Source organism: Setaria viridis, chromosome 5, assembly GCF_005286985.2.
Source record: "Setaria viridis chromosome 5, Setaria_viridis_v4.0, whole genome shotgun sequence".
Taxonomy (NCBI): Eukaryota; Viridiplantae; Streptophyta; class Magnoliopsida; order Poales; family Poaceae; genus Setaria; species Setaria viridis.
In genome coordinates this window covers 19,366,665-19,394,370 of record NC_048267.2, presented here as the reverse complement: position 1 = coordinate 19,394,370, position 27,706 = coordinate 19,366,665, and the positions used below count along the sequence as shown (strand labels likewise).

General features: G+C 49.9%; 1 protein-coding gene across 1 annotated transcript; it reads left to right on the top strand.

The window, feature by feature from the left end:
* The first annotated feature begins 766 nt into the window (after positions 1-766).
* Positions 767-25,141, top strand: LOC117857450 (phenylacetaldehyde reductase). Its single transcript, XM_034740105.2, has 6 exons — positions 767-1,000; positions 7,385-7,554; positions 8,474-8,662; positions 23,254-23,416; positions 24,091-24,280; positions 24,838-25,141. The coding sequence occupies exons 1-6, from the start codon at positions 862-864 to the stop codon at positions 24,989-24,991; spliced, it is 1,005 nt and encodes a 334-aa protein (XP_034595996.1). The 5' UTR covers positions 767-861; the 3' UTR covers positions 24,992-25,141.
* The last annotated feature ends 2,565 nt before the right edge of the window (positions 25,142-27,706 follow it).

Genomic DNA, 27,706 nt, shown 5'->3' with positions numbered 1-27,706 from the left:
TTAGTTATCTATATATAACTAATGATAAATGATGTTAATTTGAATATTAATAATGACGGTATGTCATTGAAACTATTTGAAACTTGTCTTTATAACTAATAATTAATGATATTAATTTTATTATTACTAATATTGTATCCATAAAACTATTTAAAATTTGTCTCTAATTTTAATGACCAATGTCATTAATTTTAATAATAAATACATATTGATATGAAATTTAATTTTAAATATTATACTTTATCTATTTATTAATAATAAAATTTTTATATAGTTTTAATTATTCATTTTTAAATGTTTATATATTTATTGAAATATATGTTTATTCATAAATTAAGTTTTTTTCATAAGTGCACAATTTTAAATAATTATTATTTAATGTAACATTTTTGTGAGGGATCTTTGTTTGCACTTTTTACATACTCATATTTTAATCTCTACTTGTATAACGATTTCGTTATTAAAAATTATTGATAAGCAAAATAGGTAAATGTTATCTTCGTATATTAGTCTCTACTTATATAGTGATTTCGTTATTAAAAGCTATGAATAAGCAAAATAGGTAAATATTATCTTCAAATTGAGTAAATATATCCGAATCCAAAACATTCCATTTGTATTCGTATAAAAAAACATCGGAATTCGTATTGATATTCAGTTTATAATGTGATAAAAAATGCTATCAAGATCCGATTCCGTGCGAATCCTCACAGGATTTCCATCCCTAAAACTTCCCCCGTGCCATTAAAACCCACCATTCCGTTTCCCTCCCCACAGCTCACTGTCAGTCTGTCACAGCACGGCCGCCTCAAAAGTCGTAACTCTCCAGTCCAGGCTTCACCCTCTAGAGTTGCGACGGGCATGAGCTCCGCGGCGGCGGCGATGATGGGGGCGGGGAAGGTGGTGTGCGTCACCGGCGCGTCGGGGTACATCGCGTCCTGGATCGTCAAGTTGCTCCTCGCCCGTGGATACACCGTCCGCGCCACCGTGCGGGACACCGGTACGCGCCCCGACCCGTCCTCCCTCCCCTTACGCCCCTCCCCGCTGCCCGTCCATCGGTATTCGTTACCGTAGTTGGCGGAATGTGAGGTGGAATTTGCTGTGGTGTTTGGTTGCGCTAGTTACATTTGGAGATCGATTAGTTGGGTGCGAGACCGGGTGTTGGATGTGTAAATTTAGGATTTGGGGTCGTAGATTTGGTGCTACTAGGTCCGTGCCCATGCTTGCTACGGGCAAACAAAATTGTTGTTGAAAACCAAAACTTTCATGGATGAACAATATGTACAATTTTATAGAGATATATAATTGCTTAATGAGTTAAGCGGAAATTCAATTAAGTACATTCAGGTCAAATCTTGATGAGTTGCGTGAAAAATTAGTTTAGTACAACCACATATTTGTTTTTCAAAAATTATGGGGTGTCTGTCATAATACTTGATGTTTAAAATCAAGTCAGATCCATTCACGAAATAAATGCACACACCAACAGCAAACTCAGGTGCCCCTTATCCATACGCATCTATCAAGTATACCCATCATATGCCGGTGCCTTAATTATTAGAACGATTCCATACTTGTAACCAAGAAATATAGTACATGAGTTCTTATGTCAAAACAGTGCACACAATCCTTCCACTCCTCTATGGCTCGATGGACATCTATTTCAGCTGGGATAGCTCAATCTGATGCTTCAAAAATAAATACACTTCAATAGTATTAAATGTTTCTGCTAAACATTAATTAGCTTTAGATTACAGAGCTAGATAGCATCTGGAAGGACATCCGGTGATCTTTGTTTTCATGAATAGATAGGCAGAGACATTGTCAATTAAAACAAGACAAATGGAAACGATGGCTGAGCATTATAGGAGCAAAGTACAATAATCCATTTGCACTAACTTAAATACCAATTACCAAGCACTCTGTAATTGAGAATGACAATAGTATCGTCTAGACCAAACGAATTATATGACAGTACAAAAAAGGAATGTATGAAGTGAAATTCACATATTCACATAGAACTTAACAATACTAAATTACTTATTCTGCAACGCTGAGATTCGTCTTACCAAGAATCATTTTCCTACTACTGTACATGCCATGCTATCATCCACCCACCACACTGCTATCCAATGTCATAAACATGGTTTCCTGCATCTGATCCTTGCCATTTTTCAGAAGTACCCAAGACTACGAATAGCGCTAGCAGCCAATGAACCTCAGGCAGAACGTATTTCCATCTGATCACCACATATTTTATGTCACTTTAATCCTGAAAGAACAGCAAAACACATTCACATGCAGTGAGGTCACGTCCTAAAACAATTTTTGACTAAAGAAATAGTAATAATACAAATCAATCAAAGGAAACCTGAATAATCATGTAGAAGTTGCAGCACTAAAACATATTACTCATATCTCAAGTAAAATAATCAGATTGACAAAATAAACAGGGCTTACTGAAATAAAAAGGAATAAAGTGAAAAAGGAAAGAGAAAAAAATGAGCATGAACCGAATACATAAGAGCTCCAGTCATTGGCACAATGGTGTCCCATTGGACGGAAAGCACAGCAGCTTGATTGCCACAACTAACCCAAATTGAACTTAATCATATATGATCCCTGGGAGATGACGCCTTTGCAGAATTTTAACTAAAATGCCTGATAACAATTGAGCAAGGCAATTGTATCCATGCTAAAATCAACAGGTCAAGTCTGGTGTGAATACCTTCATGGCTGCCTCCATTGTGTGAAAATCATAGCCAGGTCGAATTATTCTGGCCATGATGACTACTTCCAATTTAATCACAAGTTCAGAACTTCCATTTGATTCCAGTTAACACCAGCCAACAATATGACATCGATTTCCATTGGTTGTACAGTTTATCCATTTCATGTTTCTAGAGCTGGATCATTTGTACCATTGAAGAATGAATCATCCAAGCCACATTTTCTGAAGATACTGCAGATATATGAGCACATGATAAAAATTCAGAAGTATAGATGAAATTTGACCTACCAATCACATATATGATATGCCCTTCTCTGCTGTCTGATGCTCTGATGGAAGCAAATTATAAATGTGTAGATTGTAAAGATACATGCAAAGATTGATTTTGAAGGGAGAGTGTTTTCAGAGGAAAAAGGGTATTATTCATCTTATTCTACTGGCAGACAGTGCAGGATGGATTCTTAAGAATGGTTTCAGATAAATGGAAATTATGCATGTTAGGTTATACTACGAACTGTCATGTTGCCCTGAAATGATGGCACTGAATAATTCGAGTATGATTTCAAAGAGACCCCTGAAAAAATCCATTAAAAAGATAAACCTTCTAGCAGCATTTTTTTGAATATGCAAGCAACACTCATGTCAAGATTCAGGCAAAAGTAATCACTGCCTAAAAATTGGCGTTTGTGTTTCATAGGTTCTCTTCAGCATTATTTTCCACATGTAAATCGTAAAATGTCAGGTAGTTCATATGTTCTCTTTCATATTTAATCCATTTTTTATCCATACTTGACCACTCAAATAGTAATGTAATTTAAACAGAACAACCATGAAGCAAACATCACATTGTAGCTTATACGTGAGTTTGAGTACAAGGCTGCAAGCCACCATCAATTGTTACCAGGTATTAACTTAGCTCCATTGACATACAAGCTGTAGCCACCAAGGTCAGTTCCATTCAGTTCATATGCTTTGGTCAAGGAATCTGGTCATTGGAATCCATGCCATTCTGCAAAACCATGCCAAGCCTCGTGTTAATGATGTTCTATGGATCCACTTGTAGATGATGAATTCCGAAGAAAAAAAATATAATCTCAAAAAATTCCTCCAGAATCTTGTGCCCCAAAATAGGGACTTACCCTAAACCTAAAAGCATTCATAAGCGGAGGGCCAACTGACCCTTTGATTACACCAGTGTCATAAGTCATAGCCCTTTGGAATTGAAATGTTTGTTCTGAATCTAACAAAGAAACGATGTCAGATGTAATGTAACACGACATGGTTCCACAAAAGACACATGCAAAAAGGAACTTCAAATTACCTGGTCCCCACCACCAGATGTGCCAAAGCCTTTAATAAATACAGCGTTGCCTGATCTTTGAGCATACTTCCTAAAAGAACTGTTGCCCTCCTTAGCAATAGACAAAATTACAGTCATATCCTAGTTACTTACAAGCAAATTTGTGCCCAGAGATCTAGCTAAATGCAAAAGTCATGTCTAATTCCATAACTAAATATAAAAGTCATGTCTAATTCCATGTGTATGCCTCATGATTACTTACTAATAATGCTGCCTTTCTGAGATGAAGTAAAAGTTTGAGTTTTTCTAACAAATATTTGAAACAGGCAAACGCGCAAATGTTTTCATTTTTTAAATTTGCAATCATGGCCCAATGCACAAAAAAGTCCAGTGTTCTTGGTGGGATATGGTAGAAAGAAGAAATGGATCAGTTACCTCTGTTGACTGTTGCAATTCTTCTTGACACAGGAAATTTTGTAGTAAGAATTGAGATGAATCCTTCTGTGGTCATGTGGCAGAGTTTTGATTACCTAAGTCTGAGTGATGTACTGCAACCTGGGGGCATGGACTGCATTATCCACATCTACTGGAGCCTCTATGATGACCGGACAAACGTACGATTATCCTCCTTGCAATTGTACTCTCGTGATTGACAAAAGCAGGAAGAGAGGATTTGCCATTAACATTGGTGCTTGGCAACCTCTATGGAGCTTTCCCTCCAGCTGCAACGCTAGTCCAGTTATTTGTGGCGCTTTTGGTGCTTGCACTCAAGCAGGAAAATGCAAGTGCGTTGACGGTTTCAAACCAACACTTGCAGATAAATGGGAGCTTGGTCATTTCGTGAATGGGTGCTTTTGTTTTGTTGGACAATCTGCAAGGACTCCCTGACTACGCTTAGAATAAGCCTGCAGCAAGTAGTGATAAATGTAGATCAGCTTGCCTGAGCAACTGCTATTGCACCGCATATTCCTACAGTTCTGGGTGCAAGATTTGGCCCTTCAAGTTGCATAATTTGAGTTTAGCTGATAATCCTGCATATAGTGGTAGTATTTATGTTCGCCTTGGTTCTGCTGAGAAAAAAGGGGTTGTGCATGCGAGAAATTGTTTCTTTAGTCGTTGGTTTGATAGCTATTATTGTTACTAGATCATTGATTTTCTAGATATACAAGAGATCAGCATCCTGGAGAATTCAAGTAGAAGGATTTCTTGTTACGTACTCTTTCGCAAAGCTCAAGAAAGCTACAAGAAACTTCTCTGAAAAGCTTGGAGAAGGAGGCTTTGGAAGTGTTTTCAAGGGAGTGATAGCTGGGCCAACATTGGCAGCTGTGAAGAAGCTGAAAGGCCTAGGATACGGGGAGAAACAATTCTGGACTTCACCATCGGGATGATTCAGCAAACTAACCTGGTTCATCTTTTGGGGTTCTGCGCTGAAGGAACCAGAAGATTACTTGCCTACGGGCATATGGCAAATGGTTCTCTGAATACTCGTCTATTTTCAGAAAACTTAGAGTGTATTAAGTTGGAATCTCCGATACGGAATAACACTTGGTGTTGCCAAAGGTCTTGCCTACCTACATGAAGAATGCAATGACTGCATTATATATTGTGACATCAAACCTGAAAACATATTGCTCGATGCAGAGTTCTGCCCCAAAATAACAGATTTTGGCGTGGCAAAACTTCTTAAACAAGAATATAGCACTGTATTGACCACCTTCCGAGGAACGATTGACTATCTTGCGCCTGAGTGGCTATCTGGGCAGGCTGCCGCGCCGCCGATGCCGACCAAAAGGCACAGCTGCCGCTCCTGGTCCATCACCGCCTCCTCTCCCACGCCGCTGGTGAAAGCGCCGTCGAGGCTGCCAAGCTGACGACGCAACTGCCGCTCCCGGTCGGTCGCTGTCTCCTCTCCTCCACGGCTGGGGTGTGCACCACTCAGCAGAAGCAGCTGGCGCACGTGCCGCTTGAGGCCGGTTGCTGCTGCCACCTCTCCTCCACGACGCCGACAGGGGCGCCAAGTTCGGGGAGACTGCCAAGATCCGCGCCAACCACGTGCTCAACGCCTGCGGCAACTCCGATCGCTGCGTCAGCAACATGCTGGACGTCATCGGCCTCATGTACGCCGGGATTGAGAGCGCCATGGTCATGACCTGCAACCACGACAATTGGATCAACAACGTTGCTGCCCGGCTCGGCACCGGGGCGGTCACAGTCTCCTCTCCTCCGCGGCTGGCTCCTTCCGGATGTCGAGCGCATGTACTACCGGCCCCAGCTCTCTCGCCGCCGCAACCACTACTTCCGGATGTCGGGCTCTGAAGCGTCCCTGGCCAAGCAGCCCTCTCCGCTTGCCGCGACATCCGCGGCACCGGTTGAGAGCACTCGAACCCTATCGCGGGCCGTGAGCATGGCGGAGATGGGAAGGGAGGGTGCTGCGGCGTGTGGTCGGGTACGGAGTAGATAGGAGGATGCGGTGGCGTGTGGGCTGACAAAGCGTGATTTGGGGAAGGTGAGGAGCTAGGAGGGATCGGGTGGGTAGGGAGGGTGACGACAGGACGGAAAATCGGAGGGGCCATATGGGAGCCGTGGGCGAGGGCACGATGAATGACCAAAAACGAGTATACGGCGGGATGATGGAACGGGGGACGCTCGACGCACAACGTTTTTTAGCCTCTTTAGTTTAATTAGTAGTACATTGTGCTTCTTTTCTCCCTCGGGTCCCCTTTGTCCGACCATCCTGAAATTTGGATTAGACCTGTACACCGACTAATGCTCCTAACATTCAAGTCGCTTAGTCATCTTTTATTGTTTCTATCAGTCGGGCATAAGCATCGAATTTGGTGCTTCAGCTCTTTGGAGTTCACTTTCTCAAGAGAATTCGACCCACTATAAGCTAGTGATGACAAGAAATGCTTGTTGACTATTTATATTTTACGAACAAGAAGGCATAGCCCATGCACCATTTAGTTACAGTTAAGAAAATGAAACAGCAAAGATGGCTGACTGTTTCCATTTTTTCTTTTAGAAAATCAGTAGCACCCCTGTATCCCGAAACATCTCACAGCTCCAAAAGGGAGAGAATAACTCACTCTTTGGATCACAGGAGCAGTGGAGGAACTCTTTGCATCCTATGGAACCCTTAGGGACAAACGTTGGCAGGAATACTAGGGGATTTTGAGTATGTTGTCCTTGTGTCCTACCTCATTTCCACTCTCTTTAAATTCATGTGTTTTTCCTACTCCCTTTCAAGTGCATGTGTTTTCAGCAAGACAGCAATTTTCCGCAATCCCACAGTTCTCTGTTTTGCACTTACACTGCTACCATAATACATCAACATCCTTATCTTACCTTTTCAGCTGATCCAAAGAAAACATTGCACCTGAGTGTGTTGGATGGAGCTAAGGATAGGCTGCACTTCTTTAAAGCAAGTCTGCTAGAAGAGGGCTCTTTTGATGCTGCAGTTGATGGCTGTGAAACTGTGTTCCATACTGCTTCTCCCTTTTATCACAATGTCAAGGATCCTAAGGTTTGTATTACGGACACTTGGTGGAAACAACAGATACCATATGCTTCTAGGTTTATCATGTACTCCCTCCGTTTCTTATTATAAGGCATATGAGGAAGTTAGGATTTTTAAAAAAGTCTTCAGAAGTATACTTTGACCATCAATTACTCTTATAATATATAATTGCAACATAATCAATTCATATTAAAAGATATTTAAGTTGTGAATCTATTGATACAGTTTTTATATACCAAGCACACATAATTTGATTAATTTTTAGTCCAAGTTTATAAAGTTCCATTTTTTTTAATAATACACATTATATTTTGAAAGGGCAGAAGTAGTTGCATTTTTTGTTCCCTTGAAGATGCATATGGTATCTTGAGAGAAAGCCATGTATATTTAGCTTCTGTACTTCCCTTCAATTTATTACTGTTCATCTGCACCTAAGAACTATAACATGTCCTTCAGGTTTTTGCAACCAGTCATTCCCTTGGTTGATATGTTAAGGCATTGTAGTCCAGTGCGCACTTCTATTAGTACTCCTTTCTTAGTAGCTGATTTGGCTAGGGGCCCTTTTTATTCCCCTAGTTCCTCTTGGGATTTTTCCACTGATCACCATACCAGTACCCAATCCTACTTGTTTATTCCTTAGTTTGCAAGCCCTACTTGTATTTTTTTCTGATAAGTAAAAATACAAAAAAGTAAATAAGTAAAGTCCAAAGGATTTAAACAGAGAAGTATTCAATTTCAAAAAAGGATTTACAACTTTTGAACAGACCAAATGTTTAACAATTACAAGTGAGGTGCTCAACAATCTATCTAGTGATATCACCTTGCTGGAGTTGGACCCACATATCAACCTTTAACTTCTCTAAGAATTTGAAATTTGCTAGTTATCTAAGGAGTTCTATTTGTTTGTTTTTTATGTGCCATTCAGGCTGAGTTACTTGACCCAGCAGTTAAGGGAACACTCAATGTTCTTGGTTCATGCAAGAAAGCTTCTATCAAAAAGGTGGTTGTAACATCATCCATTGCTGCTGTTGCCTACAATGGGAAGCCAAGAACTCCTGAAGTTATAGTTGATGAGACATGGTTTTCTGATCCACATATTTGTGAAAAGAATCAGGTATTATACCACCGTTCTGCCATAAATAATTATTTCTTCACACAGCTTTATGTAGATATATTGCTTTGGCAATTCTTTAGTTGTTTGGCACACATGTTTAATGGCAAACTATCATGATACGTATTGCTGATTCTGGTTCCTCTGTTTGTTTCAATGTCTGCCTCTCTATTTGCATTCCTATTCCTTTCTTTGTTTACTTTCATATTAACTTCTTTTTTCTTTATTAGGAATATATCTACCTGAAGATTTTGCTCATTCACAATAAGTATTTTAAATGGCATTTTATTTGTTTTTCTCTATTCTGGTTCCCAAGCCCATGGGCACTTTGTATATCGTGCAATACACCTTAACCAGGAATCGCATCATTTTGTTTCTTATAATAAAGGGTATTATGACAGTTATCCCTGTCTTTGTGTTCAGTATCTGTTAGTGTCGAGTCTTTGGTTATTTCTATTTTGATTCAGTTAGCAGTCAGTCAGTCAGTCGGTTAGCCAACCAAGTCAAGGTTGTTAGCAGGTCCTAGTCTTTAGGGAGTAAAGTCAGGAGAGTCACTTGTTCTCCTCAGGACGTGTCCTGATTTTTAGGGGCCATCACAGCCATTGGCATCGGCCACTAGGCCTTGTCTTTCAGTTCTATAAATAAGAGAACAAGATAAACCAGATGCTGCCTTTTGCAGAACAAGTTTCCTGCGCGTGTGTTTACAGTTTTGGTGAGTTGAGAGCATACAATTGGTGATCAGAGCTGGTTGAGAAGGGCTTGGAATCGATCGCGGCGCTATCGCCACTGGCCGGCCATCAAGTTCGCACTCATGGTAGGCGGCGGCCAAGAAACCCCTCTCGGGTCCAAGCGTCCGAAGGACAAGAAGATGGAGCCGGTGGCAGTGGTGGTGGCGATGTCGTGTAGCGCGTCGTTCGGGAAGTCGGCGTCGGGCCGACGAACTGGCCACTCCTCACCAAGACGAACTACACCGAGTGGACGCTCATCACGAAGGTCAAGATGCAGGCGAGAAACCTCTGGGATGCCATCGAGCCTGGAGGTGTCTTGCTGCAGGAAGATCACTTGGCGCTAGACGCAATCACCAACACTGTGCCACAGGAGATGTGGGCTTTGCGGTGAAGGACACCGCCGTTGTTGGGGGGAAATATTAATGACCTCCTTATGCCCCTTAAAACAACAATCATGAAGGCCCAGGCCCACCTCCGGTAATGACGATCACCGACGACCCCGCATGGGCAAGGAGCATCCCACTCCGTCTCGCCTGACCCAGGGCCCCGGGGTCGGACACGCCCGACCCCTCGATGGCGAAACTCCGCCTCGCTCGACCCACGGTCCCAGGGTCGGGAACACCCCTCGCCGCGAGGTGGACGGTCCTAGGGTCGGGAACGCCCCTCGCCGCAAGGCTCCACCTCGCCCGACCCCGGGCGTAGGGGGCCGGACTCACCCGGGCCCAGAGGACAAGGGTCCGCCTCGGGCGTAGACCGGCAGAAGAGGGCGCGGATCCCGTGGGGCCCCCACCGATCTTGCCATAAATGCGCCGCGGTTCTGGCACGCAGAAAGGCGCCCGCGCCCCTCGACGTGACCTGCCACAAGTACCCGGGCGGAACACTGTAGCCACGACCGCGCAGGCTACAGTGGCAGCGGCTCCCCCTGATTCGCCATAGGGCACTCATTGCATGCGTCGCCCGGCACAGGAGGGAGCGCCGCCCGTTCTCGCGCTCGGCCTATCCGGCGATAGGGACGCAACGTCCGTGTTCCACGGGAGGTAAGCAGGACTACAGGGGTCAGCCGTCTCCCCCAACGTGCACGGTTATTGCGGCCGGGCATCATCATCATGCTCGGCGGCAACGGTCGCACGGAGGATCGGCGACAAGACCCGACGACAGCCGCCCTCCTCCGGTGGTCGCGCTGACAGGAGCCGAAGGCCGGAGCAGGAGGCAGCGATCCGGGGACTTGGTTCTTCTCCTTGTATTTTACTTTACTTAGCTTATCTCTTTTACTTCTCCACACACCCGGCTCACCTGTAACCTTGAGCCCTCCTTGCGCTATAAAAGGAGAACCAGGGGCCCCGAGACCGGGAGGACTCTCAAGCCAACAGAACCCACACACTCACCTCACGAGCATCAGTGCACACCTAAGAGACCTGGGACCGGCTCCCTCTCTCGCCTGTTTGTAACCCCTACTACAGACCACGCGTGAGTAACACGAGCAGCTCCTCATATTGGACGTAGGGCTTTCCTTGGCCGAACCAGTCTAACCCCGTGTCCTCTCACGCCACCATCCGAAGCCTTACGCGCATAAAAGAAATTTACTAGCCGTAGTCTTGATCTGCTAATCTTGACAACAACAGTTGGCGCGCCAGGTAGGGGACCTTTGCGCGTACATCACCGGCTTCAGATGGCCAACCGCGACGCCAGCTTCGCTCCGGGATCCCTCGTCCTGTCATCTCTGGCTCCGCCGCCGGGATAGTGGCGAGCGACCAGGCGCGCGCCAAAGGGCCCCCTTCGGAGGAGTGTCCCTTCGGGCTGCGCCATGCCGCGGCGACCTACGGTCGCATCCTAGCGCGGTCCATGATCGTGCCGCCCGCGAGCAACGAGCTCGTGGGCGTGGCGAGGACAACCTCCGACGCTGGCTCCAACAACGGGAGCCACCACCCCTTGCGCGAGTGCTTCATGGCCGACGCGCACTCCGAGGGATTCAACGATGACGGTGCCGCAGGGAGGCAGCGCACTCCCCTACCGCGTGCTGCAGCTATGACTGGGGCCCTCGTCAGGGTCCGGGTACGGCCACGCCTGCCGGAGGCGCGCGCGGCGCCCCAGCAGGAGGTCGAGCGCCCCCGCAACAAAGGTGGGGCACGACAACGGGCGCGCGACGTCCAGCGGCGCATTTGTGTGGACGAAGATCGCCCTCAGCTCTTCGCCCGCGCCAGCCAGAACATCGCCGCAGTGGCGGCCCTGCTCTGACGACTCCTCGAGCCGGCGACGCCTGAGGAGCGTCAGGCGCACCAGGAGGTGCGCAACCTGCTCGAGTGCGCCGCCGTCAAGCAGGCGGAGAGCTCCTCGTCCCGACGACGCGGGCACAACGCCAGCAAGGCAGCGCCCACTGCGCCTCCCGAGAGGCGTGGGGAGTCTGTCTACCAGCCTCCCCCTAGGAACCGGGTCGTGCCCACGCGAAGGACGCCGCTGCCCGCAGGTGGCGGAGCTCAGTCTGTCCACCGGCGCATTGGTCCTGTTTGCGACGCCCGCGACACTTTGGATGCGCGGAGACGCTCCCACGCGGACAGTGAGGATGGAGTGGACCGCGACTATCACGTCCACTGTGGTGGCCGCTACGACAGCGAAGAAGATCGCAGTTCGAGTCCCGACCCAGCGGGGCCCAGGGCCTTCTCCGCACGCATCTTGAACGCGCCACTCCCGGCATGCTTCAGGCAGCCCACGAACGTGGCCAAGTACTTCGGGGAGACGAACCCCGGGCTTTGGCTCAGCGACTACAGGCTTGCATGTCAGACCGGTGGGGCGGATGATGACCTGTTCATCATTCGCAATCTTCCTCTGTTTCTGGCCGACTCGGCGCGAGCCTGGCTGGAACACATCCCCTCGGGTCAGATCCGTAACTGGAACGACTTGAAGGAGATCTTCGTGGGAAACTTCCAGGGCACGCACATGCGCCCTGGAAATTCCTAGGACCTCCGGAGAGGAGCTGTCGCCAGGGGGCGGACAAGTCCCTTCGGGACTACATCCGGCGTTTCTTCAGGAAGCGCACCGAGCTCTCCAATGTCGCGGACGCCGACGTCATCGGAGCGTTCCTGGCAGGAACTTCCTGCCGACCCCTGGTCCACGAGCTGGGACGCAGGGGCCCGCGGACCACGGAGGAGCTCCTCAACATCGCCACTAGCTTCGCCTCGGGCGAAGAGGCCGTCGGGGTGATCTTCGATCGTTCCAAGGGCAAGGCGAAGTGGGAGGATGACGCCGACGAGGACACCTCCAACCGTCAGCAAAAGAAGAAGAACAAGCAGCGGCGCGAGGCCCCCTCGTGGCCGTTGCTGAGCGCAAGCGGGGACAGCCGCCCCCACAGGGCACCCTCGGCTTCTTCGACAAGCTGCTCGAGGGACCGTGCCTGAACCACGAGTTCCCCGCTAAATGCCTACAAGGACTACAACCTCATGAAGAGGTATTTTGTAGGCAACCCAGTGAAGGGCGACCGGAGGCGGAAGCTCAAGGAGGAGAAGAAGGACGGCGAGGGGAAGGAAGACAACTTCCCCAACATGGACGGCTGCTTCATGATCTTCGGCGGGCCGGCGGCTTACGACTCCAGGCGTCGCCGGAAGCTGGAGCGCCGCGAGGTCTACGCGGCCGAACCCGCTACACTGACTTTCCTCGGCTGGTCGGGATCCGCCGTCACCTTCGACCGGTCCGACCACCCGGGGCGTGTTCTGCAGCCAGGACGCTACCTGCTCGTCGTCGACCCCATCGTTGGCACAACGCGCCTCACCAAGGTGCTCATGGACGCCATGGGGATCGACCGCTCCCGCCTCCGCCCCAGCGAGGCGCCATTCCACGGCATCGTGTCGGGGAAACGGGCGATGCCTCTCGGGCAAATCGACCTGCCCGTCACTTTCGGGACTCCTTCCAACTACATGAAGGAGATTCTCACCTTCGAGGTGGTGGGTTTCCGTGGAACCTACCACGCCATCTTGGGGCGGCCGTGCTACGTCAAGTTCATGGCCATCCCCAACTACACCTACCTCAAGCTCAAGCTGTCGGGGCCCAACGGGGTCATCACCGTAGGCACGTCTTTCCAGAAGGCGTACGAGTACGATGTAGAGTGCTGCGAGTATGCCGCAACCACCACCTCCTTCGAGGCCACCAAAGGCGTCAAGGAGGTTCCCCTCGACCCCAGCAGTTCCGACGGCAGGACCGTACGGATAGGCGCTACCCTATCTCTCAAATAGGAAAGCGCGCTCGTCGACTTTCTCCGCGCGAATAGTGACGTTTTCGCTACGGTAGGTGGTACCCTATCTCCCAAATAGGAAAGCGCGCTCATCGACTTCCTCCGCGCGAACAATGACGTTTTCGCGTGCCTGGCATCCCGAGGGAAGTCGCCGAGAACTCCTTGAACATCAAGGCCGGCTCCAAACCGGTGAAGCAAGGCTTGCGACGCTTCGACGAGGAGAGGCGCAAGGCCATCGGCGAGAAGCTCCAGAAGCTTTTGGCGGCCGGATTCATCAAGGAAGTGTACCATCCTGAGTGGCTAGCTAATCCTGTTCTTGTACGAAAAAAGAATGGGAAATGGAGGATGTGTTGATTATATCCGTTTCCTTTGCCACGTATAGATCAGATAGTCGACTCAACCGCAGGGTGCGAAACCCTTAGCTTCCTTGACGCGTATTCCGGTTATCATCAAATCCCGATGAAAGAGTCCGACCAGCTCGCGACCTTTTTCATCACCTCCTTCGGCTCCTATTGCTACGTTAAGATGCCATTCGGCCTAAAAAACGCGGGGGCTACGTTCCAGTGATGCATGCTTAAGTGATTCGGGGACCTCATCGGGTGAACCGTTGAGGTCTACGTAGATGACATCGTAGTCAAGTCCAAGAAGGGTGACCAACTCATCCCCGACCTTAAACTAGCCTTCGAAAGGCTGAGAGACAAGCGCATTAAACTCAACCCTGAAAAATATGTTTTCTGAGTTCCGAGGGGCATGCTGCTCGGTTTCATCGTCTCCGTGCGTGTCATCGAAACCAATCCGGAGAAAATAGCGGCCATCAGCGACATGGGGCCGATCCGAAACATAAAGGGAGTTCAACGCGTTACGGGATGCTTGGCGGCTTTGAGCCGCTTCATCTCGTGCCTCGGCGAACGGGGGCTCCCTCTCTACCGACTCCTGAAGAAGACCGACCGCTTTGTGTGGACCGCCGAGGCCCAGGAGGCGCTTGACCGGCTCAAGAACCTCCTGACGAAGGCCCCGATCCTGGTCCTGCCAACCGACGGGGAGCCACTCCTGCTCTACATCGCGGCGACCACCTAGGTGGTTAGCGCAGCCCTAGTGGTGGAGCGAGAAGAGGAGGGACACGCCCTCAAGGTGCAGCGCCCGGTGTACTTCGTCAGTGAGATCTTGTCCGAGTCCAAGGCCCGCTACTTGCAAATCCAGAAGCTCATCTACGCCATCCTCATCACGAAGAGGAAGTTGCGCCACTACTTCACCTCCCACCCGGTGACAGTCGTCTCGTCGTTCCCTCTCGACGAGGTGATCCGGAATCAGGACACCACAGGACGGATCGCGAAGTGGGCGCTCGAGCTTATGGACCAGGGCATCACCTACGCCCCCTAGACAGCCATCAAATCCCAGGTACTCGCCGACTTTGTCGCAGAGTGGACAGAGATCCAGACGTCATCCGCGCCGAAGAAGCAGGAGTACTGGACAATGTACTTCGACGGGTCGTTGTTGAAGGCTCGCGAGCGGAGCAGGTCTGGTCTTCGTCTCCCCTCTCGGCATGCGCTGAGGTACATGATCCGCCTCCACTTTCCTGCATCTAACAATGTCGCTGAGTACGAGGCTCTCCTCAACGGGCTTCGCATTGCCATCGAGTTGGGCATTCGGCGGCTGGACATCCGAGGCGACTCTCAGCTGGTCGTCGAACAAGTCATGAAGGAGTGAAGCTGCCACGACCCTAAGATGGCGGCGTACTGCAACGAAGTCCGCAAGCTCGAAGACAAGTTCGACGGAGTAGAGCTCAACCACGTCGCAAGGCGTTTCAACGAGGCAGCTGACGAACTGGCAAAGGCGGCATCCGGCTGAAAGCCCGTCCCCGACGGTGTCTTCGTCAGCGACCAATATAAGCTCTCGATCCGTTACAAGGAGCCGGGGAGGGTTGGCGACGCGCCACCTGCCCCGGACTCGAGCGCTGACCCGGGAGAGGTCGGCAATGCGCCACCTGCCCCGGACTCGGGCGCCGACCCTGGAAAGGTCGGCGACTCCCCATCTGTCCTGGACTCGGAGGCCGATCCCTTCGACCCCGAAGTCATGGAGATCGATACGAACCCAGCAGAGGGGCCTGACCCCCCGCCTGACTGGAGAGCCCCGTACCTCGACTACCTCATCCGCGAGACGCTCCCGACGAACCAGATGGAGGCACGCATGATTGCACGTCGCGCCAAATCCTTCGTCATCACCGACCAGGAGATCTACAAGCCGAGCCACACCGGCATCCTCCAGTGCTGCATCCCGATCGAGCAGGGAAAGACGTTGATACAGGACATTCACGCCGGGGCCTGCGGCCACCACGCCGCGCGAAGAACCCTCGTCGGGAACGCCTTCCGACAGGGCTTCTACTGGCCGACGGTAGTGGCCGACGCCATCCACGTGGTGCGCACCTGCGAGGGATGCTAATTCTTCGCGCGCCAAACCCATCTGCCTGCACAGGCGCTCCAGACCATCCCTATCACGTGGCCATTCGCGGTCTGGGGACTGGACCTCGTCGGACCCTTCAAGAAGGCGCCCGGGGGCTTCACCCACTTACTTGTCGCCGTTGACAAGTTTTCAAAGTGGATCGAGGCGCGGCCCGTCGCGCAGATAAAATCCGAGCAGGCGGTACAATTCTTCACCAATATCATCCATCGCTTCGGAGTCCCCAACTCCATCACGGACAACGGCACACAGTTCACTGGGAAGAAGTTCCTCAAGTTCTGCGACAACCACCACATCCGAGTGGACTGGTCGGCCGTGGCACACTCCCGCACGAACAGGCAGGTCGAGCGGGCCAACAGTATGATACTCCAGGGTTTTAAGCCACGGATCTTCGACTGCCTCAAAAAGTTTGGCGGTCGGTGGGTCGCGGAGCTCCCCGCGGTCCTATGGAGTCTGAGGACGACCCCAGTAGGGCAATTGGCTTCACCCCGTTCTTCATGGTCTACGGGTCTGAGGCAATCCTCCCCACCGACCTGGAGTACGGGTCGTCGAGGGTCAAGACGTACGATGAACAAAGGAACCAGGTATCGCTCGAGGACGCACAAGACCAGCTCGACGAAGCGCGCGATGTGGTCCTGCTGCACTCGGCCAAGTACCAGCAGGCTTTACGACGATACCACAGCCGCAAGGTACGAGGCCGAGCCTTCAACGTCGGCGACCTGGTGCTTCGCCTCGTCCAGGACAACAGAGGTTGGCACAAGCTGACCCCTCCATGGGAAGAAGGTCCCTTCATCGTCGCGCAAGTACTGCGGCCAGGCACGTACAAGCTGGCGACCCCCGACGGGCAGATCTTCACCAACGCTTGGAACATAGAGCAGCTAAGATGCTTTTACCCTTAGTTATTGTTTCCAAGTTTGTACATATATACTTCTGTAACCATTTAATTCACGGAAAAGGGTAGTTTTGAGTCGATTTTGTTCGAGTTTCGTCCCAGGCTTAGGAATATCCGACCCTGGCTCTGCGCTAGGGTCGCATATCCCTCGGGGGCTATCAGGGGCTCCGGCCCAAGTCACGTGACGTCTTCTCAAAACACCATTTCTCCGAACCGACTCTCTTCCTAAACGTTTGGGCGTGAAAAGGAAAGAGTGCACGAACGACGCTCAGGCAAGACTGATCGGACTGTGAAAAACCTACGCCCCAGCGGCTACGGTGCCTTCGCTTATCAGCGGTTACTGACGCGTCCGACCCACACTCTAAACTTTCCAAACCCAAAAAATAGAAAGAGGATCGAAAACTTTTTTCGATAAATTATAGGAAAGGCCTCTGCGGGCATCATGAAAGCAAGTTCAAAGTTAACTAACATATTTACATATTCTGGGGCATCTAAGCCCGATACAGCTAACTCGTCCCCGGGTCCTCCGGCGGGACGGCCTCATCCTCCAGAAGCTTCGCCAAGGCCTCCGCTGGGTTGAGCACCGACGTAGCCCCCGCTCGGCCGCGGAGTAGCCGGAGGCGTACCCCCCGCTCATCCCTGCGAAGTTGATGCCGGAGTAGTGGGAGCCGAAGACGCCGAAGGCCCACCTCATGCTGACGTGGAGCGCCTCCCGAGCGATCTCACGGGCCCGCCGGTACGCCCCAAGGGCACGAGCCGCCAACGAGCTCGTCCCCTCCCCCTGGACCACGCCGAGGCCGTCACAGACAACGCGGACCATGTCCCGCAGGTTGCCGTGCTCGGCGTGCTCCACATCGAGGATCTTCCTCAGTCGGGCGAGGTCGTCTGTGAGGCCCGTCCACTAAAGTCCGCCAAGTTAGAAACTATCGCAGAGCCGCAAAAACAAAGGAACGAGAACAGCCTTACCCTCAGATTGAGCTTTCAGCTGACGCTCCCGGTCGAGTCCCTGGGTCACGGCGGTCTGAAGCCCCTGCACTTGCACATGGAGCTGACTGACCTCCTCCCCAAGGCTGGCCGCCACCTTCTCGGCCTCAGCCTACCGGATCGCCTCGGAGTTCCGCTCCTGTCAAGCCTTCTGCCGCTCACGCCGGATACGCTCGACGATTTTCTGAAGGGCCTCATGGTCCCCTTTCAGCCGTGCGAGCTCCTCGGCATCATGGCGGGCCTTCTCGGCAGCGGCCTGGAACTCCTCGAGATCGAGGCGAGCCTTCTCGACGACGGCCTGGAACTTATCCTCCGCCCGCCGTGCGTCCTCCCGCGACGCCTGCTCGCGCCTGCGCAGGTCGGTGATGACCTGCTGAGCGGCGGCGACCGGTCGGTGATGACCTGCTGAGCGGCGGCGACCGGCGCGGTGAGCTCCCCGGTCCGTTGCCTCTCCGCGGAGAAGCGATCCCAGACCCCTGCTCGAGCCGGAGGAAATCGGACTTCCCCCGGCTGCATTCCTGGAGGGCCTACAAAACAATTTATACTCAGCAACGGAGAAACGAGAGGAAAATAACCACGGTGGAGAACACCGTACCTGGCCACCGGGGACGACGACGCCGTCCAGCTCCCCCATCGCGAAAGACAGGGCAGCGCGGACATTTGCAAGCCCGCCCTGCACCGCCTGCCACTTACCCCTTTCCTCGGTGTCATCCAGCACGAAGAGAGGCCTCTGCGGGTCCTCACGGGACCTCCAGCGCAGGGTAGGCCCACCCTACGCCTTGGGGACGGGATTAACTGGGAGAAGGGTGGAAGCCGCTCTGGCCAACCCCGGCGCCGCTGTCCCCGACACCGCCGCCGGGGCAGGCGCCACCGCCCCTGACGCTGCCGGCCTCGTCGACGACCCCGGCAAATGCGCCGCTGTCTCTGTCGAAGTGGCTTCGGCCGTCGTCGACGCCAACGCGCGTCCCGCTCTCTCCGCCGCCGCCACCGTCTCCGTCGCGGCTGCTGGAGCGGGCGTTCCCGTTCCCGCCGCCGCCGCGGCCTCCATCGCGGCCACTGGGGCAACTGCCCTCATCTCCGCCGCCGCCATCTCCGCCGCCGCCGTCGGAGCCCCCTCCGCGGTCGACGCCTCCCCCGCGGGCTCCTCCTCCGCCCCATTGTCGAGGTTTATCACCTCGCCGGCCGGAGGAACCCCAGGGGCAACAGCTTGTCCCGCAGGGTCGGCCGCGGAGGCAGAGGGCGGAGCAAGGGTCAGACCCTACCCCGTGCCCGACTGCGGCAGAGGGCACCGGAGGGGTCGCGGCTCGCCTCGAGGAGGTCGACGACACCCGTAGCGCCTTCTTCGGCGCCAGCGGCGGGACGAAGTCCCGAGGGGCGGCGTTGTGAAACAACAACAACATCATTAAAAACGGCTCGATGCCGGGAAAGGAATAAGGTGTGCGAGGAATTTCCACTTACACCCCCTCAGCACGAGGACGACGGGCGCGTTTCACCTCCGAGCTCGACGGCAACCCCGGGGCATCCGGCAGCGGCCGCTTGCCGCTACTCCTCTGCTCGTGTGACGCAGGCAGAGGGTCGGGGGTCGGCTTCGTCGACTCCCGAGGCACGCCCCACGCCGACCCCAGGGGCGCGGCCCCAGAGCCCTGCGGGGTCGGGTCCTGGGCAGGCGGTCCGCTCGTCTTGTCCCCCGCGACCGGTTGGGGGGTGCTGCTCCTGGATGACGAGCGTGCCCGGCCGGGGGGCCAGAATATACTCCTCCCCCTCCTCCTCCTCGTCTTCCTCCTCCTCATCCTCATCGTCGTCGTCGTCCGACACGACCTTGCCCCGCCGCCGCCGTTGGAGCTCCTTGGCGACTTTCTTCTTCTTCTTCGCCGTCTCTTTGTCCTTACGCCTCTTCTGCTTCTCGGCGAGGAGGCGGTTCTGCCGCCGCCGCTCTGCGTCCTCTGGCACCGGTGGGCGCGAGTCCACGACTCGGGTCATGTGGCCCTGCAGACACGAGAACTCCGCGTCAGAGCGGCGAACCAAGAAATGCAGGAGAGAAGAACGAGAGCGCGAAGTCCTCACCAGCTCGATGAAATTCTCATCCGGACGCATCGGAGGATGATCGGGCACCGGGTAATCGGCATCCTTGTCGTCCAGCGCCTCCCAAACTCGCTGCCGGATCTCGGTGTCGGCGAGCGCGCCCGTCGCAAGGATGGTGCCCTCGGTCGGCGCGTCGGGAACCATGTCGGCAAGTGAGCGAACCCGGAGCATCAGCAGCTCCACCCTCCGAGCGTGGTACGCCCCAATGACTTCGGCCCCGGTCAGACCTTTTTCCTTCAGGTGCTCGATGGCCTGAAGCAGACCGGCGATCCGCTTCTTCTCCTTCTCGACCGGACCGTACGACCACAGCTCCGGTGCCGCTTCGATGACGCGGCCGGTGAACGCCGGCAAGGGGGAATCGGAGTAGTTCTTTACGTAGAACCACTGCTGGTGCCACCCCTTGTGGGATGCCGCGGTCTTCATCGCCATATATTCCTTGGCGCGGTTCTGGTGGAGGTGGATGGCGGCGCACCCTATCGGCACCGGGGTCGTCCGCTGCTGGCTCCCCTTCTTCTCGGTCCTCTGGTACAAGCTGACCGCGAAGAAGTACTTCCAGAGCGAGAAGTTGGGCTCGATGCCCAAGAACCCCTCGCACAGCGCGACGAACGCTGCGATGTGTTGGATCCCATTGGGATTGAGATGCTGCAGCTCGAGCCCATAGTAGTGCAGCAACCCGCGGAAGAAGCGGCTCGGCGGGGTCGCGAACCCCCTCTCGTGGAAGTGCGCGAACGAAACGACGTAGCCGCCGGGCGGACTCGGCACATCTTCCCTCTCGAGGAACCGCCATTCGTCCCTCTCGGTCCTCTCGCAGAGGAGGCCTTTCCTCATGAGGCCGTCGGCGCGCGAGGTACCAAAGCTCGAGCGCGTCCAGGACTCCATCGCTAAGGGGAGAAAGGTTCGACGGCGGAGGGCGAGGGAAGCTGCTGCGCTAGGCGGAGGAAGGCGAATGGCGCACAAAAAGGCAAAGGAATTTACTAACCCCGTGTCCTCTCACGCCACCATCCGAAGCCTTACGCGCATAAAAGAAATTTACTAGCTGTAGTCTTGATCCACTAATCTTGACAACGACAGCCGTCGACGCATGGGAGATGGTTTGTTTGGACTGCCTAGGAGGGGTGGCAGGTCCATCACATGGAAGTCGAGTCCGCGTTCTTGAACGGGGACCTCAAGGAGGAGGTGTATGTCCGGCAACCAGCTGGATACGTCATTGTGGGCAAAGAAGGCAAGGTGCTTCGGTTTAGGAAGGCATTGTACGGTCTGCGGCAGGCACCGCGGGCCTGGAACTCCAAGCTCGACGACACGCTAAACGAGATAGGCTTCGTGCGGAGCGAGCACGAGCACAGCATGTACGTGTCGACGACGACTCTATGCTGCTCGTGGGTGTGTACATGGATGATCTGGTGATAACCGGGTTGTCCTTGGCGGCTATGGAGGAGTTCAAGGCGGAGATGAAGTCTGCATTGCTGATGAGCGACCTTGGGCTGCTGTCGTTCTATCTGGGAATTGAGGTGCACCAGGAGAGTGGTGGCATCTCTCTCCATGAAGCTCACTACGCCAAGAAGATCCTAGAGATGGCAGGCATGGCGGACTGCAAGGCAGCAGCAACGCCAATGGAGGAGAGGCTTAGGCTGAGTCGAGACAGCAAGGCGGAGGAGGTGGACGCAACTCTGTACTGCCGTATCATCGGCAGTCTACGCTACCTGGTACATACCTGACCTGATCTGTCGTTCGCCGTGGGCTTCATCAGCCGCTTCATGGAGCAGCCAACTAAGGAACATCTTCAGGCGGTCAAGCGTGTTCTGAGGTATGTTGCCGGCACATTGGATTATGGTTTGCGCTATGGCCGGAGAGCCGGAGCTGTGAATCTGGTGGGCTACCGTGATGCGGATCTTGCTGGTGACATCGACACAAGAGTACAACATGCACCATGTTCTTCCTTGGTCACTGCTTGGTGAGTTGGCAGTTTCTCAAGCAGCGTGTGGTGGCTCTCTTATCATGTGAGGCTGAGTATGTTGCTGCCACTACTGCTGCAACTCAAGCTATTTGGATGGCTCGACTACTTGGTGAGCTTCTTGGAAGGGAACCAGAGGTGGTCGAGCTGCGAGTGGACAGCAAGTCTGTTCTGGCGCTGGTGAAGAACCCTGTGTTTCATGAACGCAGCAAGCATATCGACTTGAGTTACCACTTCATCAGAAACTGCTTGTCTGAAGGGATCATCAGCGCCAACTACATTCCTACGACGGACCAGCTCGCTGACATATTCACAAAAGCACTTGGGCGGGTGAAGTTCCATGAGCTACGAGCGAGGATTGGGATGGTCCAGATCACTTCACCAGAGCGCAAGGATTAGGGGGAGATTGATGACAGTAATCCCTGTCTTTGTGTTCAGTATCTGTTAGTGTGGAGTCTTTGGTTATTTCTGTTTTGATTCAGTTAGCAGTCAGTTAGCCAACCAAGTCAAGGTTGTTAGCAGGTCCTAGTCTTTAGGGAGTAAAGTCAGGAGAGTCACTTGTTCTCCTCAGGACGTGTCCTGAGTTTTAGGGGCCATCACGGCCATTAGCATTGGCCACTAGGCCTTGTCTTTCAGTTCTATAAATAAGAGAACAAGATAAACCAAAAGCTGCCTTTTGCAGCACAAATTTCCTGCGCGTGTTTACAGTTTTGGTGAGTTGAGAGCTTACAGGGTAATGGCTTCATTGTATTTAGTGTTGACACTTGTTACTTTTCTTAGTTTCAGCCTATTATTTAAGTTCAGGCCTGCAAAATGCATAATGCATGGGTCACTCTAGTCACATAAAGTTCACTGAATATCTTGCTCTGTAAATATTCTGATTAGGTTTGTGTTCAAGTAGTTCAATACTTTGGTCATATTATGCGACAGGTGATAAGGCTCACAAAATTGTGCAAAGAGCCAGACACTAAATAGTTTCTGGTGAATCTCGAAGTGGACTTCTTTACTTATCCACTTAATTGATGCCACTCTTGTCATTAGCATTACATAATTACTGCTTACTGTGTATATAAATTCCAGTCCAAATCCTGACTTCAGTAATAGTTAATATTGCAGCCTTAGGGTGAGTTCTTCCAACATTTGTTAACCCGATTTTGCAAGTGAACATTGCAGCAGAGTTTGATTGCTTTGTTTCACTGTCCTTATATCAATGACCTTAGGTTATTTCACCATTTCTATTATCGTTGTTTTCTCGTCTAATTGTTCATTCTCTGGCAGCAATGGTATGTTGTGTCCAAGACGCTTGCAGAGGAGGCTGCTTGGAAGTTCTCTAGGGATAGCGGATTTGAGATTATTACGATAAACCCAGCAATGGTTATTGGACCCTTGCTGCAGCCTACACTAAATACTAGTGCTGAAGCAATCCTAAAGCTAATCAATGGTATGTTGCCTGACCAACTAATTTTTAAATTGGCTGTTTGTACAGTACAAACTCTTGCAGCCACATTCGTTCTTGATTTGTTGTTGTTCAATAAAATACCTGTAAGGACAGTAGCGACACTTGCATCCATTATAAATTGTGTATTCGAGCTGAGGAATTTTGTTCCTGTTAATGCAAGAATTGGGATACATGGCAAAATTTACTGTTAAGATACCATTCTCTTAATGAGTGTTCTAAAGCTACAGGTCAAATACACATACAACCTCATTATCCTCCAACGCTGCATGAATTTGAGAATCATGACTGTAAGTTTTTAGTTTTTACCCCTCAGATCAACAGCTTGGAAGGTGTTATCCCTTAGATCTAGGGCTCTATAAAATTCTAGTGCGGTGGCAATACCTGCTTACGACTACTGCTTCACCTATGGCGCTACTGTTCTGGCATTAGTTGTCAATTTCGGGACAATTTTTTGTTGTCTTTTATTCCACATGTGTTCAAAACATATATGAGCTGTGAGGGTATTTGGGTGATTTATGAAAACATGAAGTGAGTATATGCTTATGGCTGAAAAGGAAAAGCAGAGTATGCTATAAATAGCAACCACACTATATTTCTTCTTCTCTCTAAACATCAAATTGGAGATATTAATGCAAATACTTGTCATCTCATTGCAGGGTCATCGTCTACATATCCCAATTTCAGCTTTGGATGGGTGAATGTTAAAGATGTTGCCCTGGCACATATCCTCGCATATGAAGTTCCCTCAGCAAATGGAAGATATTGCATGGTCGAAAGAGTTGTTCACTACTCAGAAGTTGTCAACATCATCCGGAAGATGTATCCCACAATTCCTCTTCCAGAGAAGTAAGTTAATATTTATTGAAGCATTATCAAATGTGACGCATATTGGATTCACAATTAGCTAATACAACACATACTCTTTTACATATATGGTTTGTTTGGAGATGGTTGGTCACCGGTTAGTGGGTTCAAATCTGGCTTTCCACCCAAAAAAATACCCTCGCCGTGCCTCCCAAAAATAATTATGGTACTGTGCCGCCCTGTGGTAAGGTGTGGTCCTACCAGGGTGGCAGTGGTAGCTAGCCCAGGTTACGGTGTGAGGATTTAGGGTTTTTTCTCAACTGGTTTAGTTGGCGTTTCATCTTAGTTTAACCGCGGGGGTGGCCTTTCCCCCACTGGTTAATTTTTTTTTGCAAGAAATCACCTTACCTATGTTTTCAGTTCATAAATATCTTTGGGGATTAAATATTATATCACGCCAGAGTGTTGTGATTAAATGACTGTCAGCACTGTCAGACTTCCATGTTCCTTAATGAGCATTTTATATTAGGATGAGTAAGTTGCTGCTGGCACTATTAGTTAGAATAAGTAAGAAACTAAGTGTGCACTCTTCTCTGCAGGTGTGCAGATGACAAACCGTTTGTCCCAACGTATCAGGTATCAAAGGAGAAAATAAGAAGCTTAGGCATCGAGTTGAAGTTGATTCCACTGGAGACGAGCATCAAGGAGACCATCGAGAGCTTAAAAGAGAAGGGATTTGTTCGTTTTGACTAGCAATCTGTGAAACAGAAAAAGGCAAAAGCTTGATATTGCAAGATCTGTGGCATGTACCAGACTGCACTTCACATGGTATGCCTAGAAGTTTCTTGGCCTGTAACTGTACGGTGATCTGAAATAAACGAGGCATTATGTAGTTTTCGGACCTGTTATATGTTTAGAGGCGGATGGATAACTCGATTTGGGGATGGAAATGATGTTTCCAGCCTGACTATAGCTATTCAAGGACGCTATGCCTTAGCAACCGATACATCACCTCACGATCTTATGGAGCACGATCAATCGAATCAATAGAGTAATTCCTGCAAGCAATCGAGGAACAAGTAGAACAAGCAACTCAATTGAGGAGTCGAGTAGAACAGATGGTCTAGTCGACATACGCGTTTACAAGTAAGTAGAAATGGCTAAACTTACATCTAAACAAAACTCAATATGTATGTTTGTGGCGGTTCTAATCCTTATTAATACCTAGGAGGATGATAAGGGGTCCTGGTGTCGTGCTCCAACCCTAGGACGCTTCCTTATTGGACCCGACTTGATACAAGGCTTATTGGGCCAAAATAGGGTGACGCAGCACCATAGGTAAAAAATATCTCTGGAACAAATTGACGATTGTGACCGTCTTTGAAAAGATATGGCCATGAGTCCGGATCCATATAAAAATAGACTTGATAAGGATTCCATGAAATACTTAAACGTCCCAATTCGAGTCTATATGCGACCGCGGTGACCGTCATAAGTTGGTGCTATTTTGTAGTTCGAATCCAGCCCTGAAACATGTTGGATTTCCTTGGGCAAAAAGTGACGTGGTGGCCTGGTGGAGGACATTGGGAATACTTGGACTTGGCCCCAATCAACTTCTTTGGTCCTCCATGCCTTCCATGTGTGTTTAACACTCTTTTTGATCCACGTGGTGCAGCATAAATACACATCATGGTGCAACATCAATTCATTAAATGTATCAAATACAATCATGACAAAGAATTGTTTCACCTTTGAATCAAAAGCTGCTGATGTGGTTGTATCCAAGCAAGTGATGTTCTCACCATTCTCCCTTTCTTGGCTACAAGTCGTCCTCGACTTGCTCCAATGGTATTCAGAAGTGCTTGCTTTGATGTTGGAACATGGAGCGACGGCTATACTGCACGGCCACAACTAGCAATGCTCCCCTTCTTCGAGCTTACCCTGTTGCATAAGGGAAAAACTAGAAAAAATTAGCAAAACATTATTAGTGTTAGTGCAGGCCCCTATTTGATCATGGTATTGTAGGTCAAAAGGATATTTTAGATTAGAGCAAATATAAATTTTATGCACCAAATATTCTCCTTTACTGTCATATTTGCCAATTGCATGAAGTGAACAATGATTAAAACTTGGCAAACCATAATCGAATTTAAATTTCTCTTTTAAACAATTTAGATTACAAAGAATTTCAAATTCAATATAACCTAATGTATTAAAACAGGACAGGAGTTTCAGCTCTTCCTTCTTGCTAGGCAATGAATATGTTTAGAAATGACATGTACATCATTCAAAATAGATTTAACATGTTCGTGCTTGAGTTGTGTTTGTGGTATACAAGAAATATTTTTAAACAACTCCTTATCATTATGAGAAAAGTGTTCTATTCGTGACAAGGCATCAGTAGGAAGTTGCACTAAAACCCGTGCGAGGCTAGCATCAGTAGTGGGCAATTGCAGAGTATTATAAGCATACTCACAAGGAGTGTTTTTTAGCATCGAATGTGTTGCTTTGCTCGCTCTCCTCAGATGTGGTAGGTGCTGCACAGTCATTCTTTTCGCAGTTTAGTAGTGGGTGTAGTTGCTCAATTTGCTCAATGCACACAATGGAATTGTTACCATCCTCCTGCAAAATGTCATGGACAACAAGAGAAACAAGAGAGTGCTCTATCTCTAGTTGTGGTGATGAAATCAGAGAAGACATATCACCCAATTCTTCGTTGTCACAAGGTACAAAAAGCAAATCACGTTGCAACATAGGCAAATTAGTAGCAAATTCCACTATTTTATGCTCTTGGTTAGGATGTGTAGTGGAGGAAAAATGATTACCATGAGTCACATTGTTCTTTCAAGTATTCCTAGATAATAAATTTGATTTTTAGCTTTACGAGCAAGCAAAAATAAGATAGAGAGGTGGTTATAAGTTTTAGAAATCAGCATGGTTTGAATTTCAGAACTAAGCCCTCTCATGAACCTACTCATTATATCTTATCTTACACTCGTCTAAACCACCAAACATGGCACAAATCTTAAAGACATGATGGTATTCTTTCACAGTCCTACTACCCTTCTTCAAGTTGTCTAATTTTGCAAGCAAATAATCAGCATAATATGCAGGAATGAATCCATCTCTAAAAAGAAATTTGAAATCTTCTCAAGATTCTGGAACTTTGTTGTGCCTACAAATGTGTTTCCATTCTAGCAAAGCATTTTCAGTCAAAACATTAGAGGCAATATAAATCTTTTGTTTCTCGGACAGGCCATGCTCATCAAATTCATTATCTACTTTTAGCTCCCAATCAATGTAAGCTTTAGGATCAAATTTAGCATCATATAACAACAAGTGTTGAATGATATCCTTACTATAAGGGTCTAGTTTCAACAGCTCAAAAATCTCCGTATCACCTATCATGATTAATAGAAAACAAGAAACACAAAAATAATGTGTATCCTCCTGTCAACTATTAGGATG

Coding starts and splice junctions, on each gene's coding strand:
- LOC117857450 (XM_034740105.2), top strand. CDS start 862: ATGAGCTCCGCGGCGGCGGCGATGATGGGGGCGGGGAAGGTGGTGTGC. Junction 7,555..8,473: donor ACAATGTCAAGGATCCTAAG/GTTTGTATTACG, acceptor TGTGCCATTCAG/GCTGAGTTACTTGACCCAGC. Junction 8,663..23,253: donor ATATTTGTGAAAAGAATCAG/GTATTATACCAC, acceptor ATTCTCTGGCAG/CAATGGTATGTTGTGTCCAA.